The sequence below is a fragment of the Rhipicephalus microplus genome, chromosome 3 (genome assembly GCF_043290135.1).
Source record: "Rhipicephalus microplus isolate Deutch F79 chromosome 3, USDA_Rmic, whole genome shotgun sequence".
Classification (NCBI taxonomy): Eukaryota; Metazoa; Arthropoda; class Arachnida; order Ixodida; family Ixodidae; genus Rhipicephalus; species Rhipicephalus microplus.
In genome coordinates, this window is record NC_134702.1 from 106,438,286 (window position 1) to 106,457,782 (window position 19,497).

Consider the following 19,497-nt stretch of genomic DNA (forward strand, 5'->3'; position numbering starts at 1 on the left):
GGCACAACGCGAGGGTAGCAAGCAGCACATTGTGCCAGTTAAGCGCTACCTCGCTGGACCATTATTATGCGGCATTTCCACCACTATCAATAGCATGGACGACGAAACTTTTGTAGTGTCATCATCATCATCATCATCATAGCTTACCAATAACCTCGCCACGCCTGTCGCGCAGCTCATGCGCTCACGCTCCTGGAGGATCGGACGCTGCGACCACTACCGCTTCGCTTCGGCCATTCTGCTTAGAAATAAGGTGTCAAGACCAGCGCTTTTATCTCGACATGAGGGACTTTCTTCTTGCTAACAAGAAGTTCAATGAAGCGCAGGCATTGGCTCTCAGACTATTACAGATGGGTTTGTATCCCAGTCCTGCTTTATTGCGTAACATTTATCTCGACATTTATCCCAAAAGTTCCTGCAGAAACTGGAACGAATTCTCCAGCCTATACCACATGCTGTAACGCTGCCCCTCGTTATGGGGCACGGACCAATCCAATGAATTAGCTATCAAGATCCCTGACATCGCGGATCAATTGTGGCCTGTCCAGAGGGTTCACGATGACTGGGCTGACTGTTCCAACATGCCATGGGAGCGGCCCACTGCACGTCGAGTCGTGAACCTCAGGATCGACAAAAAATCACTGCATTTCAAGCTGCTTGAAGATAATTATGGGTGAAGCTTTTGGAGGTGATTATTGTGATTAAAGTTGAGATAGTACTGAGACTGATTGTGGTTGTGATACTTATATGTTTTTTTATTCAAAGAGATAGCGCTGAGACTGATTGTGATATAGCGGTGATTCTTCTTTATAGCTCATATGAGGTTCCGAGTTCCAGGTTACGTTTTGACTTCATAACCACAGCTTTGTGGTCGGTGAAGTGCAGGGCCAGTGGTTTTTCTTGGGGATCCATCCTGAAATTCGCAAAGAAGAGATCTATACACGTTCCTCTTATGGTGGTGGGTTTCTTGTGATCGTAGGATATACACTGCAGAGCGTGTCTGGACATCATGTGCTGAACGAACCAGTCGTCGTTCGTGATGTCTACGTTGAAATCTCCCGCGAGTACAAAAGGTGTCTTGTCCTGGTACTCTGCTTCTGTAGTTTGTGGTGTAGAACTTTGTTGTCGCCGTCGCCGCTTTGCATCCGCTTCCTTCTCTTTTGTCTCCGCGGTAGCTTCCCGTCGACGGCGACGCTGATACTCAGCACGTCGCTCTTTCCTGCGTTCGTCTTCGTCCATATGAGAGAAGAGAATGTGTGGTATACATGGAACGTGGTTATATATATATATATATATATATATATATATATATATATATATATATATATATATATATATATATATATATATATATATATATATATATATATATATATATATATATTAATTAACGAGGGTCTCGTACTCGCAGACTTGGTGTCATTAGGTTGTATACGAGGGACTATTAATCAGCTGCCCGCTCGTAATAAGTTCACGTGCTACGTGACGCCACACATGCGCATAAAAAAGTGCTTCACACTCGTCGCTTGGCTTGCAGATGGCGCTGACTGACACTCCTACATCTAAATTCACATATAAACCCAAAAAAGTGGATGGAGGGAAGGCAAAGCATCGAACGCGTTATTCGAAGGTCGTAGGTTCGATTCCTGCTCACGGCTGGTTATTTTTTCACCCACTTTTCTTTCTTCTTATTTGCATTCCATTGGTTCTAATAATTTCGCCTGTACATTCCTTGGCATTACTGTCTGTTAGATCTCATTATATTGTGTCAAAACACGGAAAAACGAGCCTTAGGTATACACTTCATTCCCTTATATATATATATATATATATATATATATATATATATATATATATATATATATATATATATATATATATATATATATATATATATATATATATATATATATATATATATATATATATATATATATATATATATATATATATATATATATAGCGTTGACAGCAGCGCCATCACATCTACAATTAACCACAGCGCCCTCTGTTGCTTATAAGTTGAAGGTTACATGGAAAATGGTTCAGAAATGTCAGACAGATGAAGACGTGTTACGGACAGACGGGAGACGGCGGACATCCTGAGGTAGTAAGGAAGTAAGGAGCTTCGCCCCTAATAAAGTTTCGCATCCATCTATTCAACCGGCACGGCCACGTCAGCCACCTTCTCAAACTTTTCACCCAGTGCGTTAGTTTACGGAAGGACGGGCACTGGCGCAATCGGCTATAAGAAGTGCAGCTCTGGAACACGACATACCCAATGTGGTGCACTCCGATGATTCCCACTTTCAGTTTGTTTTACTTCATTCTGTGCTGCAGTTGGACTTCCAACGCGAAACGTTTCCGACAAAATGTTACAAAATGAAGGAGTGAGTATGTTTAAAACCAATTTTGACGCTAGTTTTCATTGCCCATATAAATTGTATTGTACCGAAAGGGCTCCCCTGGCGTACCTCTTATTGAACGCGCTGCCTAAAGTTTCTGACTGCAGTGTTGTTATCTTTTCGATTTCTGAGAAGTACACAAAGGATTACGTAGTTGAACATTGATGCAATTCAATAAGTTTGTTGAGCTTTACACAAGAGGCCCTATTGCATTAATTCCTGGGGAAACTATCTGAAGTGTTACCTCAAGACGTTTTTATCTATTCTGGGAATGCTTTAAGCGATAATTGACCAACCTCTCCTGAAAGCACTCCGAGAATTTGTCCGGTGGCAATAATATGTCTATTGTGAAGTATACGATGCTTCGTAATCACGATCGTTCCTGTTATTTTTCATAAACATGAGCATGATAAATTATTGTTATGATGAAACGACTTATATAGAAGTAATGTTTGTAACAAAATATAGGTTGCCTTGAAGTGTCCATACAAACACATGTACTTGCGTCTCATCTTCATACGGCGCTCTTCCTGTGAGGGCCTCTGAAAGGTGGGAGGGGGAGAATAAGGGAAAAGCCGGGAGGGTGGCGCTGTGGTGAAAGCTGCCTTCCCTCCCCCAAGTTTACTCAGAGGACCTCCTGAGTGTAGGGGGAACTGAGAGGACCTTCATATAAGGCCCAGCCAATCAAAGGACTTATTACTGGGACCCCCTACGAAAAGCTCCTCTATTAAAACATCATTAAATACGTCTAGCTGAATGTGACTAGGGGCTCTTTTTTCATTTTATATAGTATCACATTTACTCTCTCTCTCTCTCCCTATCTGTTGTTTGGAGTTCGGGAATGGTCTCGTTGTTTCACGTACACGCAGTTTGAAGCCCGTGGCTGTGTCCTTGCCAAGGCATATATCTGGTTACTGGAGGTTGTAAAATGACACTGCTTCTAATAGGAAGTCGTGGCGCAAGACTTGTGCACGCGAACTTTGGTAACAACGCGCGAGCTGAAGTGCGGCCACTCAATGGGCTTAGCCTATAGCATCACCAAATGCAAAGTGTTGTGGCAAAGTCGGTATAAATTTATTCTGAACAGTTTCAACGAAACTGCTATCTTACTTGCATGCTCCCCATCGAACTGCCGAGGCATACTGTAGTTAATGAAGGCAGAATACCATTCTTTAAAAGGCGCGACGGCAGCTGCTCTCATGCGATTTCTGTAGAGTAATGCTGAGAACACATTGTGCATATAAGGAGAAGCGCAGCATTACGTCAAAGTATATGCACACCAAGCTTAAGGAGGCGTGAATTTTCCAAAATATTTCAATAAAGAATTCAATATTGTGTCATACCACTCGGCCGTTGAAATGAACAGTCTATGTTAAAGGATTACACAGTTATTCTTATGTTTTCATCGCCGTCATGTCCCCTGCAGAACAAAGCACTGTCCCAATAAGCTTCACTAAAGAAAACCAACAGATAAGAAACCCAAGGAAGGTATAAAGGAAGGTATAATCTATTCACTGTATAATCTATTAACCCGATAGCGTTAAGCAGCCCAGCGCTGAGGGTGTGGTCGTAGCTCTGGGCTACACTCGTCATTATACTAGCAGCACTGGCTAGCACTCCCAGGTTTACAAGCACGCAAACATCCCATAAAATGGACGGAGAGACGACCGCCGCGTAGTTCAATTGGTGAGATTATCCACATGTAATCCAAAGGTTTCAGGTTCGGTACCTCCCGGCAGGATGTTGTCCTATCGTTCTCTATGCTTTCTTCGAATATGTATCACAATTACAGCAACACACTAAAAAAAACAGTACAGCTTACGTCCCCCGTGTCCTCTTTGACGTCATTATCTGCTGGTTTTCAGTTGCGATGTGTCAGAGTAACAAGCCCTCGAGATATGATTGTTTTATTCAATAATGATTGTGGTGATTTCACGTCGTCATACTGCGGCATGGTTATGAGAGACGCCGTAGAGGAGAGTTCTGGAAATTTCAATCACCCGGAATTCATTGACGTGCACCCAAGTCTAGGCAAACGGGCCTGTAACATTTCGCCTTTACAGAAATGTGGCCACCGTGGCCTGGTTTGGAGTCTCCTACCTGCGGGTCAACAGTCGAGTGTCATAACTACTGTACCACCACGGCAGGTAAAGGGGTGTGCACTGTAGAAGAGCCTGCATGGGTTTCTATCCAAAATATCTATTTATGCGAATCGAGTGTTTTTTTTTTCTGTGTGCCAATGCATCTGCGCCCGTAGGAATCATCCTTTGTTTGGTCCTTTCTTTGAGATCCTTTTGCTCGGCTGTGTACAAGCTCGCAGACGTTAGTCAGTTTTGAGAAGAAACGTATTTCGAGTAACTGTCACATCGGAAGCAAGAGAACACACACAGATCGCGAGAGTGAGGAAGGAGTTAGTCGCTTAAAGGCTCATATATCTAAAAATAAAACCGGGCAAAAAAAAGAACAATAGACACAAGCGAACACCGTCACAAACTTTGCGACGCGTCGTATCGTCTAGAACGAGCGTAAGCTGAGAAACCACAACAGTGTAGACCAGGTTTGATTGTTCTTCATGTAAGCGTTTTCCACCGAAGTCTATGTGGCCTACGCCTATTCATAAGTCAACGAGCATACTTTTCAAACTGCTGTTTCCTCTTCCTCTGCTGCTCACCTAGCTTTAAGCGCACCGTGTTCGCGGTGTTTGTTTTTCTTGAAAACCACCGGGTGTTTATCCGAGTGTATATTTATGGCAGAAATTCGTTATCAGAGTTTACTTCACATGCATCCCCAATTCTCTGAAATTCGATGTTTCGATATTTTCTGAAAACATGGAAAGCTTAGGTCAATTCATATCTAAATACTGAAACAACAATGCGCACGAAGCATATTTTATGTTTTTATAACAGTTTAATGAACAAAAACGTATACGCACAAGCGAAATACCTGAACACAAAACACCTTTATTTTGCGCCTTAGCTTAAGTTCTACTGTTAAACACGCAAGAATACTTTGCGAGATTGCTGTCAGTGATCGAAACGCCCTCCTTTTTATTGACAGCTCTCAGCTTTGAAAACACCCTTTCAACGTTGGCGCTAGAAATGGGAAGCGCCATAAGACGCAGCGCGCAGCGAGAAAGAACTGGCCACTCGATTTTGTAAAGTCTGGAGAACGACAGGGGTTCAACTGTGTTACGTATTTCACACCACTGATAGTTCACGAAATCACTCAGGAGCAGGCTCAAATTGACAGTTTCAAAATGCGCTAATTGAAAAATAGCCGCATAGGTTTCGAACGCGCAGTGAAGCTCACGCCTTACATTTGGGTTCACAGTTCAAACACAGTAATAAAATGATTCTTTGTTGTACTGGTGGTGATCGCACAGGTCCCTCTCAGATGTCTGTCCCCACTTTTGAAGGACAGCAGCGTAGTATACAATAAAGTCTGTGACAGTCGTTAAGCGTTGATTCCTGTCAAAAAGGTCCAACAGAGTAATAGAATCTGGTGCGAAGACCTCGGTTGGATCATGCCAGTGACTAATGAACGCGTGCAAACGATTTGCCAGTATGGTATAAGCTTAGTGTAACAAGGTACTTTCTGCTTCAAGCTATTTAACAATTGACATCATGACACACGCACAGGTCTTGAAAAATGTCATCTTAAAGTGCAAGTAGTGCAGAGCTTCAGGCGACTAAACGAGACTCCGAGCTTCTCACACTTCGTCCTCTTGGTTTAGTCGCTTCTCAATAAAGACAAAATGACACTCCAATAGTGCCAAATATTTTCTATAGCTTCACAAAAAGAGAAACACCATGACGGACGTACAGTTTTCAGCGACTTGAGGGTCATACACATGGCCAAGCACAAAAGAACAAACTTACAGCGCAGCTCCAGCGATGATTTCAGCATGGCGGTAGAGTGCACAACGAAATAGAGAACTATACGTTGAACAAACTCGTCCTGATTCCACCTTCTAGAGTGTGTTTCACCAGGTGGCACGGATCTTTGAAGTGAAGTGCCTTGAATTCGCGGTTACATATTTACAAGTCCCTGTGATGCTTCTGTACGTAGGAAGCACCTACATCGCCTACATCGCCTAAGGTCTTTGCTACCTTCTCAGGGACGATTTGTATCAATGTACCAATGCATACTGTGTGACATCGCTGCACTATTTGAAAGTCGTTCATGATGGTTCTGTGATCAGGAAGCTCATCAACGTAGAATGTTGCAAGCACAGCCACGGCCGCATGTCGACGAAGTTCCTGTGACCCATCGATGGTGACGAAAATGGGCTCGTCTGTTATCAGAGATTATCATCGCAAGGTCTTTGTCACTGGCCTCATGTGAGTATTTTCTATATACTCAATTACTACCTAGAATGGTGCGTTCCACAGGGCACTTGCTTCGGAAAAGGCTACCAAGAGGCCCATCAGCAATGTTGCAGTAGAATCCGAGCATGGCAGAGTGCGTGGCAAAAATTATACGGAATGATGCGGGATTCGCATTTCCTCTCTTTGATCAGGCCCGAATGATACATTCTTCCAGCGAACTTTGATGTGGTGAGTGGCCGGTGAGATAGGATACAAGACGATGTGAACAAATGGGACTCCAACCATGCAAGTCTGTTTAGACCCCAGTGTAGAAGTAAGCTTGCACGACGAGACCTCGTGAAACTGTACGAAGCATCCTGCATTCACTCTCACGCCACCGTTGATTCAAACCACAAACACTTCAGCACGATCTAACCTGTATCCACATGGCGCTTCTTCATATGGACGTGGTGCTGCGATCGTAAATTCTCCGCAATTCTCACGGCGCCCTTGCCGTTGGCAACGCTGTCACACGACAAAGTTCGCAAACAATGAGTCCTTCAGAGGGCGTCGACTCTTCGGAATGGCTGAACTCTATTATGTAGTCGCCGCAAAGCTTTCGTTGTCTTCTCACGTTGTTATTGTGTAGTCGCTGCAAAGCTTTCGTTGTCTTCTCACGTTGCTCACGCGAAATTTCTCTTGGATGTGCCACAGAAATGCGTCATGTGAGTGTGCGAAGGTTTCCGTGAGCGGTCCTCACACGCTTGACCTGTCGTGGCTGTCTGAACCGGTTCTTTCTCGCATGCGCGGGATAGCGAACCAATCACGCACACCCAATACTCCGTGAGGCTGCAACGCACCCAGGCAGTGCGCCGTGCGGCCCTATTGGGCTGCAGAAATTAGGCGTATTTTTCCTCCTCAAAGCACACATTCATTCATCTGTTCCAATGAAATATCTTGAATGGGGCACTGATTGCAGCGGGTGGCGAAGCCCAGGGCTCGTATATTCATGTTTTCTGGGTGCCCTACGCCGCTGTAGCCTGCCTCGCCTTAGTGTGGCCAGGGGACCCTATATCAAGATGCCGTCATGCACATCTGGGTGCGCCTACATTCATTGACATGCGGACGTCTTTCGCTTCGTGCGCGACAATGCCGTTATGAAGTGTGCGATGGGTAATGTCTCCGAGATACTGTCGACCCGTGGTAAACTTAAAATCTGTCAAACCAGAAGGCGTATAAACGAGCACTTATAACATGCCGTTTCGATTAGAGATGGAACCAGATCATATTGCCCTTGAAATTGGAGTTTATCAGATAAATCCGAATTGCCAAAAAAAATTGCCGGTGAATGTTTATTGGAATTTTTCTAATAAAACCGAGAGCATGGAGCCCTAATATTCGTCTATACCACCACGTGATATGGGATGGCAAGAACTTTGTTGTGGTTAACATAAACTACGGTCTAAGGACAAAGTTCTCAGGCTAAGTCTGTGGCTCCGCCCACGTGGCACAGGTAATAATACTGCGGCTTTCGCTATAGTTAACTATACTTTCGCGGTGGCGTGAGTTCTGCGGATGGTCACGGGTTGACGTTGGAGGACTTCGCTCCGTATGTCCCGGCTCCAGTTTTCCTCATCGTCACATCGACCCGCATAAAAGGCTAGAGGACCACGACGCAACGCGCTACTCCTGCAGATCGAATGTGCCCATTTTTTTGTCTTTTATTTCTTTTTTATCTTCTCTTATCTTTTCCCTTTTATATCTTACTCCCACTACCCCATCTCTGAGCCAACCTGTTGAAGTGTCCTTTTAAAGAGAGACAGTTAAGGGCGGCGGCACTTTTCTCTTCTTTTCCTTATCATAATCACTTAGAGAAAACTCCGCTACTCCTATTGTTCAGCCGTGCGACAAGTTACGAAAGACGTCACATGAGCCCAAAAGATGACCTCACGGGAGCAGTAACAAACCCCCAATAAACGTGCCATTGAAGCTCTTTTTTTTTTCAGCCACTGTCCTCTTTGTCTGATAGGTTGCACTTTTTTCTTATTCTTTTCTTCTGTTTTGTGCTTGTTTGACGTCACTGAATCCAACCACTGTAACTGTGCAGTTGTGTCATCCCGTTTTTTGTGCATGCATATGTACTTCAGGCAGAAGCTATTGCGACTCAAGGGCATATCTCGAAATTGACCATATGCACCACTGCCTCGGAGGATAAAATGCAGCCACATCTGCCCTACTTAAACCATTCGATAATTTTAAGCTATCTGCAAGATACGTTCTACCAAACGATACAACTGCCGTCGCCTGATACTATATTATAAGAACAATATGAATTACTGTAGTTTTATGTTCCCGAACCACGTCATGATTATGAGAGACGCCGTAACGGAAGGCTCCGGATGTTTCAACCACCTGGTGTTCGTAAGGCTAAGTGTGCGAGCTTCTAGCATTCACTGCAGCTGCCGCGGCCGGCATTCAACCCCACGACCTTCAAGTCCGCTGTCGAGTACCCTTAACAATAGACCACCATGGCGGCCAGCCGTGGCGAGAGGTGTCATCTCTGGGTGTACCAAACCCAATACCGAAACCAATGAAAGCTCGATGCCAGGGCAATCGGCCCTCACCCCAGCCATCTCCTTAGGCGTGGGAGCTATCACGATAATAAAACCTTCAATTACAAACTATACCCCGCTCCTGCATCTGCAGTGTACGTGCGTCATCTATATACTTTATTCGTGCGTGCTGTGGAACGAATACAGTTCCCGACAATGCTGTCAGGAATGGGAGTTTAAGATTTAGCCAATCCGATGGCAGTGAGCAATAGCTCACGGACAATGGATTTCGCAAGTGGCTGCTGAAGCCCGGGTGCCTACGCGATGCTTCGTTTTCTTGTGACGCTGCCTCGTAGGCCCGGCGAATAAAAGAAAGAATTATACCCGACAGTCAGCGCGCATGTTGCAATCTACTATAGAATCGAGGTTCCCGTGAAGCGCTTAGTTTAATGCTCGCAATTAGGGGGGCGTGTCTTGTGCCCAAGCCACGGCGTGATCAAAAGGCACGCAGTATTAAAACAAAGAGGAAAAGAGAAGGCATCAGGTTAAATTTAGCCCCTTGAGGGTCCCGAGAATTCGCTTAAATTTAGACACTCGAACGTCGCTCTATTTGACCTCATTTGGGCGGATGCAGATGGGGTCGACCGCTCAAACTCATACTTGTCCGAGCGAGAGTTTGAGGGATATACTCGAGAACAAAGAAAATGCCTGAACTTTTGTGTTGTGCAGACCTCAACACGTGCCGAATTGGCAGGAGGCGCTACCATACTTGTTTAATTGACACAGTACAAAACGGCACTACGGGTATATAAATAAATGCCCTATTCAAAGTGTACAGCATGGGCAAGAGCACAACGATTGCATTGATGAACGAGCCGAAGGATTCTTTGTTGACATAATTTCGATTTTGTTGCTGTAAGGTGAAGTATTGCATCGTGACCATGAAGTAACAAATTAAGAGCCGTTCAACGCGTTTCCAGTGGGTGAAGTGAAATTTTCCCGGCTGAGGGCGGCCGCATTTTTGTTCGAGGCGAAAATTTTTGTCGGCCATTTGCTTTGACTTAGGTGCACGTTGAAGAGCCCCAGATGGTCGGAATTATTTCGAAAACTTTCCACTGCGGCGTCTCTCATATTCGTATGGTTGGTTTGGGGACGTTAAAGCACCAGATAATAAAAATAATAATAATAATAATAATAATAATAATAATATTAATAATAATAATAATCTAATGTTGTTGTTGTTGTTGTTGTTGTTGTTGTTGTTGTTGTTGTTGTTGTTGTTGTTGTTGTTGTTGTTGTTGTTGTTGTTGTTGTTGTTGTTGTTGTTGTTGTTGTTGTTGTTGTTGTTGTTGTTGTTGTTGTTGTTGTTGTTGTTGTTGTTGTTGTTGTTGTTGTTGTTAAGTGAAACATTCACGGCGCCTCAACACATCACGTTTGTCCAAGCGTCGGCCTCACTCATAGTGTCCATTCTTATCCAAATAGCTCATAAATACCCCGCAAAGTGGACGTGGGGGGATGACCGCAACCGTGTATAGTTCAGTCGTATAGCATCCACCGTATAATTTGAAGGTCGCAGGTTCGGCTCCCCTCGTCGACAGGTCATCTTTTCGTCCTCTTTTCTTTCTTCACATTTACACTAGTCACTTCTAGTAACATCCCCTATACTTTTTTGGACATCGTTGTCTCTTATTTTTCATTAATATTGCGTCTAACGAAGAAAGCGAGCTCTTGAACTTACTCTTCGTTTTTTTATCAAGGGCCTGGATAGTAATTGTGGATGCCTGAAGGCAGTCGCAACAGGCGTACGTGCAACCCTTCATTCTTGGCTTGTGAGACGTCCCACGTTCGTTAGCGCAGCTATCAGCCTCCAGCGACGACCAGGGATAAGGCACATATAACATTCTCGAAAGACAATTTATCTCACACGATACGGGCCCTGCCTCCGAGAACACTCATTGAGACAATCAATCTTCATTGTTGTCTCACCCTGTCTCGCCGGATGTGTGTAGAAGCCCATATTTGCTTTGTTTGTTTTTTTCGGACCTTACTAGGTTCTCCTTATCAAATGCGCGTCCTTGGCCATTATATTCCAGAGCGTAGATAGTGACGCTGATATTACGCGTCTAACACGCTTGCACTTGGGCGTGCTATTCAGCAACCACGCGTGAGTGAGGAAACTTGCATTTTCGTCGGCGACAGTGGATCAGTGGTTAGTGGGCTCGGCTGCCGACCCCGGAAGGTAGCGGGTTCAATCCCGATTACGGCAGTAGCATATCGGTGGAGGCGAAATGCTTTAGAAACAGTGCACATCAGTACATGTTGAACAACATTAGGTAGTCGAAATTTCTGAAGCTTTCCACTACTGCGTGCCGCATAATGATGTCGCGAATTTGGGACGTAAAACCCCAGATATTGTAAGGAAGCCTTCTTTGCTTCGTGAAATTGGCCAGTTGTTGGCGCTTCCTGTTCCACGTGGTTTGTGACGCAGAAAAATACGTAATTCCTCTTTTCTGATGAGAGGCCGACCAAGAAGATCCAAATCACAAACCCAGAAAGACACGAGAAGGGTCAAACTGGATGGTAAATATCCAGCGGCCTAAATAGCGCGGAACCCACGCCTAGACGCCATCCAGGAGCTGTTGGGTCCTGATGGCGTTCTCGACCCACCGGATTGCTCCGGATCTGTGCTGAGCAATGGCGCCCCTCGCTTACTGCACGACCCTGTCGGACCACCTCTTGGCTGGCCCACAGGATGTGAGATAGGTCCGTCCTTCCCTAGCATAATTCACAGCCATCGGAGTACTGACCTGCGTGGGTAATATATTGCTGTGCGCCACCGGTTTCGGGCACGTGCTCGTTTGAAGGAGGCGCCAAGGCACCGCTTGAGACGTGTGTGGCGCGCGTGGCGATTCCTTGCCCTTTCCAATCGACCATGGTTTTTGCAGCCAAGTGTGCCGTATCCGCTCGATCCTATGGAGTGGCTCATAAAGCATGGTGTGTCGTTTTACTGCGTAGCTGCTCGAGGGACGGAGCTGCAATCAGGACCACTATCTGGAATTTCACGTACCTAAATATGATTCGGAGGAGCACCGTATTTGAGGGCTCTGAATATTTCGTCCACCTAAGGTTCTTTAACGTGCACCTAAATCTATAGGCACGGGCCTCAAACGCTTTCGCCTCCATCAAAAATGCAGTCGTCACCGCCCAGATTCCATCCGGTGACCTGCAGTCAGCAGTTGTGTACCAACATAACCGGTAGACCACCGTAACGGGTCAGAACGTCCGTGGAGGAAAAAGTGCTAGCATAACGTGGACCCGTTGGCAAGAACGTCACCAGTGTAGTGCATCTAACAAATAAATTAATAAAGAATGGTGAGCGTAAACACAAAAAGAACGGGCACTGCGGGCGAATCGTGCATGGGCAACCATGAACGCTAACAGTGCTAAAAGGACGTGTTATTATTATTATTTATTTATTTATTTACAGGTACCTTACAGGCCCTTGGTTAGGGCATTGAGTAAGGGGGGCTAACAAAGACATGTACAACAAGTAAAAGAGCGAAAGGTGCCAAAACGTAAGCTCGAGACATGAGTAACAAATAAACAAGAAATAAGTAAGTATAAATTGACATCATACATCGTTACCAAAAAACTAGAAAGATGCAGTTCGTGGCACGCAGCAGTTAGGAAGTGTACAATACGTGTAAGTTAAATTGGCACAGATTGTGGTATAATACACTGGGAAAATCATGAAAGCGCTTGCAGGAAGTGTGAACAGTTCGTCCTAAGCAAACAAAAATAAAGCACAAAAAATAAGGGGGCAATAAGCGCATTACAAAGAAACTTTTTGCACAGCATTATGAATGTCATATACATACAAGAACGAAGCTGTGAACATGAAATTATCAACCAAAATGTAAGACCAATTTGTTGCGGAAAGAAACAGGGTTAGTGTCAGGGTTAGTGTGTAATAATAATTATTATTATTATTATTATTATTATTATTATTATTATTATTATTATTATTATTATTATTATTATTATTATTATTATTATTATTATTATTATTATTATTATTATTAGTATTATTATTATTATTATTATTATTATTATTATTATTATTATTATTATTATTATTATTATTATTATTATTATTATTATTATTATTATTATTATTATTATTATTACCTTTAACACGATGTCACATCAGAAACCAAGATGAACCATGCATGGTGATTCAAGTTAGCTTTGTTTTCTTGGAATTAGCAATTACCCATCTGTATGTGGGAAGGACGGGGAACTCACGCGTGCATCCAAACTTCCTCAACCATAGTACTGTATGCTTCTACAATTTTTCTCGCTGCTGTGTGCCGAAATATCTGTGTCGCAGTAATTCAGGTTACACTTCTCTGCGTCTTTCTTGCCATGTGTCGTTCTAGTCTTCGTGTTTGGGAACATTGCAGCGCTGTCTTTTTCATTAATTATGTTATAACTAGTCCCTCCACAAGCCATTATGATTGTTATCACGGCTCACGTATCACTTAATGATTTATTGCCACTGAAGGGCATCACATTCCAAGCATAGGACTACAGTGGATACGCTGAACGCCAAGGCGTCTGTTATGAAGGAAGGAACAGAAGGTTGATCTGTCTCTCCCGCGAGCTCGTCCATGCCGGGACAGAGAAAGGCCCCCCGAACCACTGGTCTTGCAGGCCTTACTGAGAATTTTGTTTTAGACATGCGGCGTCATGCCGAAATGAACCCGACAAACTGGATATTTATTTTGGGTGCCGCCATCACGCAGCCTTATTCTGGTTTCACTAACCATTCCCGCTGACCCTGGTAGAGTCTTTACGTAAAGTTACACCTCTGGCCTAATGTATGAACAAAATTAATAACAAAAAAAACATACAGCTTGCGAGAGTTCAGAAAAGCTTAATTCGGTAGAGGTCCCCGTGTATTCCGGGCATATAAAAAAAAATTGCCGCCTTGCCCCGGGTGAGGATCGAACTCACGACCTTCAGATTATGAGACTGACGCGCTGCCTACTGCGCTACCGAGGCTTTTTCTTTCTTTATTGCCTGTTTACATACAACATTCACAAACATATATACATCAAACAAAGTAGAAACATGAAACAAAAAAGAGGTAAAAAGCATCATATTTAACAGGTTTTTTAAAATTCCTTCATCTGTAGAAGGCTTTCTACTTGATGAAGCCATTCGGGCACCTCTTGTTGAACCTTTTGTGCTTCCACGAACGAACAGACAGATTGAAAGAAATATTGCCTGACCGGACGTGCGTTAACATCAGCATGGCGCACCGCCATTCTAGATTGCCATATACCGTGCAGGCCCAGTAACATAACTAGGTCGAAAGGTATTCCTTCTTCATTTGATACTGGTAGAAATCTGATGCCATAGGCATCGAGAGGCAGATCCTTTTTCAAAGTCCTTTGGAGAACATCCCAGAAAAAGACTGCATCCCAGCAGTCCAGGAAAACATGTTCAATTGTTTCCGGCTTTTTGCAGAGAAGGCAATCAACACCCCAAGGAACGAATAAGCCTTTTTCTTGCATCCATGTTTTCACGGGCAAGGTCCCAGTGTGCAACTTAAAGAAAAAGGATTTCGCTCCAGGTGTTACCTCCATTTTTTTAACACGGCTTAAGACATTTTGGCCTGGGCCTACACGGTATAATGCTCTATATAGGGGAACAGGAAGAACTGTTTCTACTAAATCTTTGTATAACTTTTTACGCGAAACCGTACTGAGGTATTCCAATGAAAAACGCGTTTTTAGAAAGAGACATGAATCAACAACTTCTTTTAAGAAACCTCTAACACTTGCTTTCATGTGAACAGATGCTACCACAAATTCTGGCAACCGTCTTCCAAGCCTAAGCTGTATAACAGTACGTATGAATGGGTCTCGATTATTTCGGAAAAACATAAACCGATTAACTAACTGACGAAGGTACAAATGACACAGACCAAGTCCTCCAGAGCGAACCCGTCTGAATAAGTTAGTTCTACTTGTTCGCTCCCAAGAAGAACCCCACAAGAAAACAGCAAATATTCGATGAAGCTTCTGTAGATTCACACGTGAACAATGCATTACCTGAAGGACATACCAGAGCTTACTGACTAAAAATACGTTACAAAATGTCGCTCTGGCGAAAATTGATAACTGGAAACCATTGAAGTTTTCAGCTTTTTCTCGTAGCTCCACGGCCTGACGCCGCCAGTACGGTTCACTGTCACAATAATATTCTAATGGCACACCTAGGTATCGTACCGGAGTAGTAGTCCATGAAATACCAGCCACAAATTGTGGAGTCACAGGCCATTCGCCGTGCCAGTAACCCAGGCACTTGCTCCAGTTTACCAAACTACCACTTGCATTACAATAAAGGTTTACAATTTTTATGGTTTCAGTGATACTATCATAATCTTTACAAAACACAGCTATATCATCTGCGTATGCCAGTACCCGCACTTCAGCTTCTTGTAGTTTGTACCCCACTATGTTATTGCTTTTCATGACTTTTTGGCAAAATGACTCTATATAAATTGAAAATAGGAGGGAAGACAAAGGGCAGCCTTGTCGTACAGAACGTCTGACATTAATTCGTTTCCCAAGAACTTTGTTGATGATTAGCCGAGTTTTACATCCAGTATATGCCATTCGAACTGTATCTCGAATTACTTTGCCAACATTGACATAGTCTATTAAAAGAAAAAGAATTTCGTGCGGTACTCGGTCAAATGCTTTTTCTAAATCTATCTGGATCATCGCGATGTGATCATTTGTGGCATCGCAGCACTCCAATACACTTCGTGCCTTGTGAATGTTTGTGAATATAGTGCGCCGTTTGATTCCACATGTCTGGTGGTCGCCTACAATGTTATTAATAACTGTCTGCAGTCTCCTTGCTAGCACTTTCATCAAAATCTTGTAGTCGATATTTGAGAGACTAATTGGCCTGTACGATTTCACTTCACGTAATTTAACTGCGTCCTCAGTTTTTGGTATTAAAATAGTATGAGATAGCAGAAAAGAAGGTGGCAAAGTCTTTATGTCTAGGGCTTCGTTAAAAACCGCTGCCAGGATCGGTGCTAGTTCGTGTTTGAATTCCTTATAAAATGCGGCTGTTAAGCCATCAGGTCCTGGGGACTTTCCCAAATGGAGAGCAATGATTGCTTTTGTCACTTCCGGTTCAGAAATAGGACATTCAAGGCTGTCTTTCCTGCAGTCCTCAACCTTTGGCATTAATTTTAAAAATTCATTCTTGAATTCATCTACATTTACTTTACATTTATCAAATAAAGTGGTGTAGTACTCGTTGAAAGCATCCTCTATATATCTTTGTTCACTTGTAACGTTACCCATGTATTCAATCTGATGTATAACATTCCGCTGAGCGTTTCGTTTTTCGAGACCAAGCATTCTTTTGGTCGGTTTCTCTCCTACGGTCATTTTCTCTGCCTTTGCCCTTATTTGTGCGCCACGATACTTCTCCTCATCAATTTGTTCCAATTTGGACTTTACTGACCTTATATCATTTGTGAATAAGCCTGGCGTTTTGCTGTCCTCTGCTAGCAGTTCTTTGAGATTTAAACGTAGGGTTCTTTCTTCTTCACTCTTTCCGTGTTTTATTACACATGAGCGTTCTATAGCTATCAACTTTATATTCTGTTTAAATTGTTCCCACTTCACCCCGTATTTTTGGTCTCCACTATCTATGTTTACCAACGCCTCTCGAACACTGTCCATAAATTTTTCATCTTCCAAGAGATTAGAATTCAGCTTCCACGTGTCCCAGTTAAATACTGGTCTACGTCTATTCCTTTTACCTATTACAAATGATACTAAGCAATGATCACTAAATGAAATAGGGAGAACATTATACTCACTGATAATCGGAATTAAATCCAGTGATACGTAGGCCCTATCTAGGCGCGCATGACTGGAGCCTTGGAAATGCGTATACAGTGTTGGTCCTTTACCAATACACTCTGCAACATCCTCAAGGTCTAAGTCAGAAATTAGATTCGTTAACGCGACTGTGCTGGAGTCTTTGAAATTGGATGTACTTGTTTTATCATCGGCACTGATCACACAATTAAAATCTCCCTTAAGGATGACTATGCGATCGCATTCACAATAAGTACGAATTTCGTCGAATGTTGCACACCGTTCATCAACTTTAAGAGGTGCATATAAACAAATCACTCGCCAATTAAGAGAAAAGAAGGTCAAATCACATACAACAAACCTTCCGGATGAGTCAGACGTGACGTTTTGAACACTGGCACCTAAACTATTCCGCACAAAGATCACACACCCTGCCGACCTACCAACTGCATGACTGACGCTGGCGGTGTAGCGTCCGGTGAAACGTTGCAGTAGGCTCTCGGTGGCGCCCACGCTCTCCACTTTGGTTTCCTGAACTGCAATAATGTCCAGGTCTTGGTCCATGGCTAGTCTGTAGAGCTGATTCTGTTTCTTCCTGGAAGCCAGTCCTCGTATATTGAGCGTCGCTGCTTTCACGAACCCGCTCAGCGACGTGATCGGTGAGCGGGTCCAAGCTGAGAGCCCTGCACGTTCACTTATTGGGCTCTCGTCGTCCAGGGCGGATCCATGTTGTTCACCTTTAGTTTGAGCGGCCATCGTCGCGTTTGAGCGACGACGACCGTTGGCGGGCAGAGTTTCGTTTCTTGCCTCCACTGACCACCTTCCACTGCATTTCCGACTTTACTTGCGTTTCGTCTACTTGAGCACCGTCGTCTGAATCGCGACGGCGTTTTGCAGACGCCGATTCTAATTCCATGTTTAAGGTATCCAGATCACTAGGCAAATCCTCATTTTCGTGTGTTTCGTTCGCCAAAGAGTGCTGTGAAGCCGAGTTTAGAGGAGTCGAAGCAGCGTTGGCCTGGGACGCCGGCGTTTCAGGGCGCGTTGCTTGCAGCTGCGACGCGGCGTGCATCGCAGGCGCAGGACGCGTCTCTTCGCTAGTCGTTGGGGCCGCTTGACTTCCCATCGTCCGCCCGGCGTTCGTGTCCTGGGCTGAAGAAACTTGCTTGCTTTTCTTCAGCACCGGCGTGTCGTCCGATGTCGTCTGCTTCTGTGGTATCGCAGGCAAAGACGCTTGTTCAGATTCCTCCTCATCCATGAGAAGTTCACTCTGTTGAGTCTCTGGTCGTCGCCCTGCAGCTCGTGCGTATGAACGGTTACACTCATCCTGCTCATGACCGAAAGAGTGGCATTCGCTGCACCTTGGGACCTTACAATCGCGTCGCATATGCCCCGTGCTTCGGCACCGCAAGCACAAAGGCGGTCTTCCCGGCACCACGACCAGTGCCGTACTGCTGCCAATACGCACCTGATGGGGCAGTTGATCCACAGAAACGCCATCTCGTAGTTGCATGCGTATTACACGAGTGGTCGATTCAACTCCTTCAAAATCCTCAACTCTCCATCGGTCATCGGTCACCTCCTTAACGTCGCCGTATTCATAGAAGGCACGTCGAATAGCGTCTTTTGTAACATCGAACGCTAGCCAGTGCAATTTCATTTTAACTTCTTGCCGCGTCGGGTCAATGACTAGACATACCCGGTCTTTAACTTTGATAACGCCTGCGTCTGTCAGCGCTTTCTTTGCTTCCACGGTCTTCATGTTCAATAGCCACACGTGCGACATCTGATATGCTCCGATGCCACTTACTTGCTGTATGACGCCTAAATCTTTGAGAGGTTTCCTGAAGTCGTCGATGCGGTACGGTCGGCCGCTGACGTCGCAGTGTAGAGCTACTGCTCGACGCATCGCTTCACCTGATGGCAACGAAGGCAGAATAATCCTGTAGTCCTTTGGAACGAGAGGAGACGCTGTACCGCGGCCGGCGTCGGCCGCTGTTGCTGCTCGGGATGAGCTTTCCATCCTGCGTCCGCACGCGTCGGTGACCAGAAGCAGAATCACTGCGCTACCGAGGCGGACAACGAAGTTGCTGCATGCGGGCAATGCAAAGTTTGAAAAAATAAAAACCCAGACACTCGTTCGGGTGGAGTAGGGTGTTCTCTAGAACACTGTAGTTGGAGGAACAGCGCAGGTCATCCTGGTGTTGCCAACTGGCCGTTCATTCTGTTGGGCCGTGTATTTTGGATTTCACGTTTTTATATGGGTGGTGTCAAATGCCGATTATGCTTCCCTTTGGAAAAATACCAAGATGGTTGT

General features: G+C 44.4%; 1 protein-coding gene and 1 non-coding gene across 2 annotated transcripts; both read right to left on the bottom strand.

Annotated features, from left to right (window-relative positions):
* Positions 1-14,255: 14,255 nt before the first annotated feature.
* TRNAM-CAU (transfer RNA methionine (anticodon CAU)) lies at positions 14,256-14,328 on the bottom strand. The gene has a single exon. It is a non-coding gene; the product is annotated as a tRNA-Met (tRNA).
* A 3,466-nt stretch (positions 14,329-17,794) lies between these two features.
* On the bottom strand, positions 17,795-19,203 carry LOC142802894 (uncharacterized). Its single transcript, XM_075887974.1, has one exon. The coding sequence runs from the start codon at positions 19,201-19,203 to the stop codon at positions 17,920-17,922; it is 1,284 nt and encodes a 427-aa protein (XP_075744089.1). The 3' UTR covers positions 17,795-17,919.
* Between the last annotated feature and the right edge of the window lie 294 nt (positions 19,204-19,497).

Coding starts and splice junctions, on each gene's coding strand:
- LOC142802894 (XM_075887974.1), bottom strand. CDS start 19,203: ATGGAAAGCTCATCCCGAGCAGCAACAGCGGCCGACGCCGGCCGCGGT.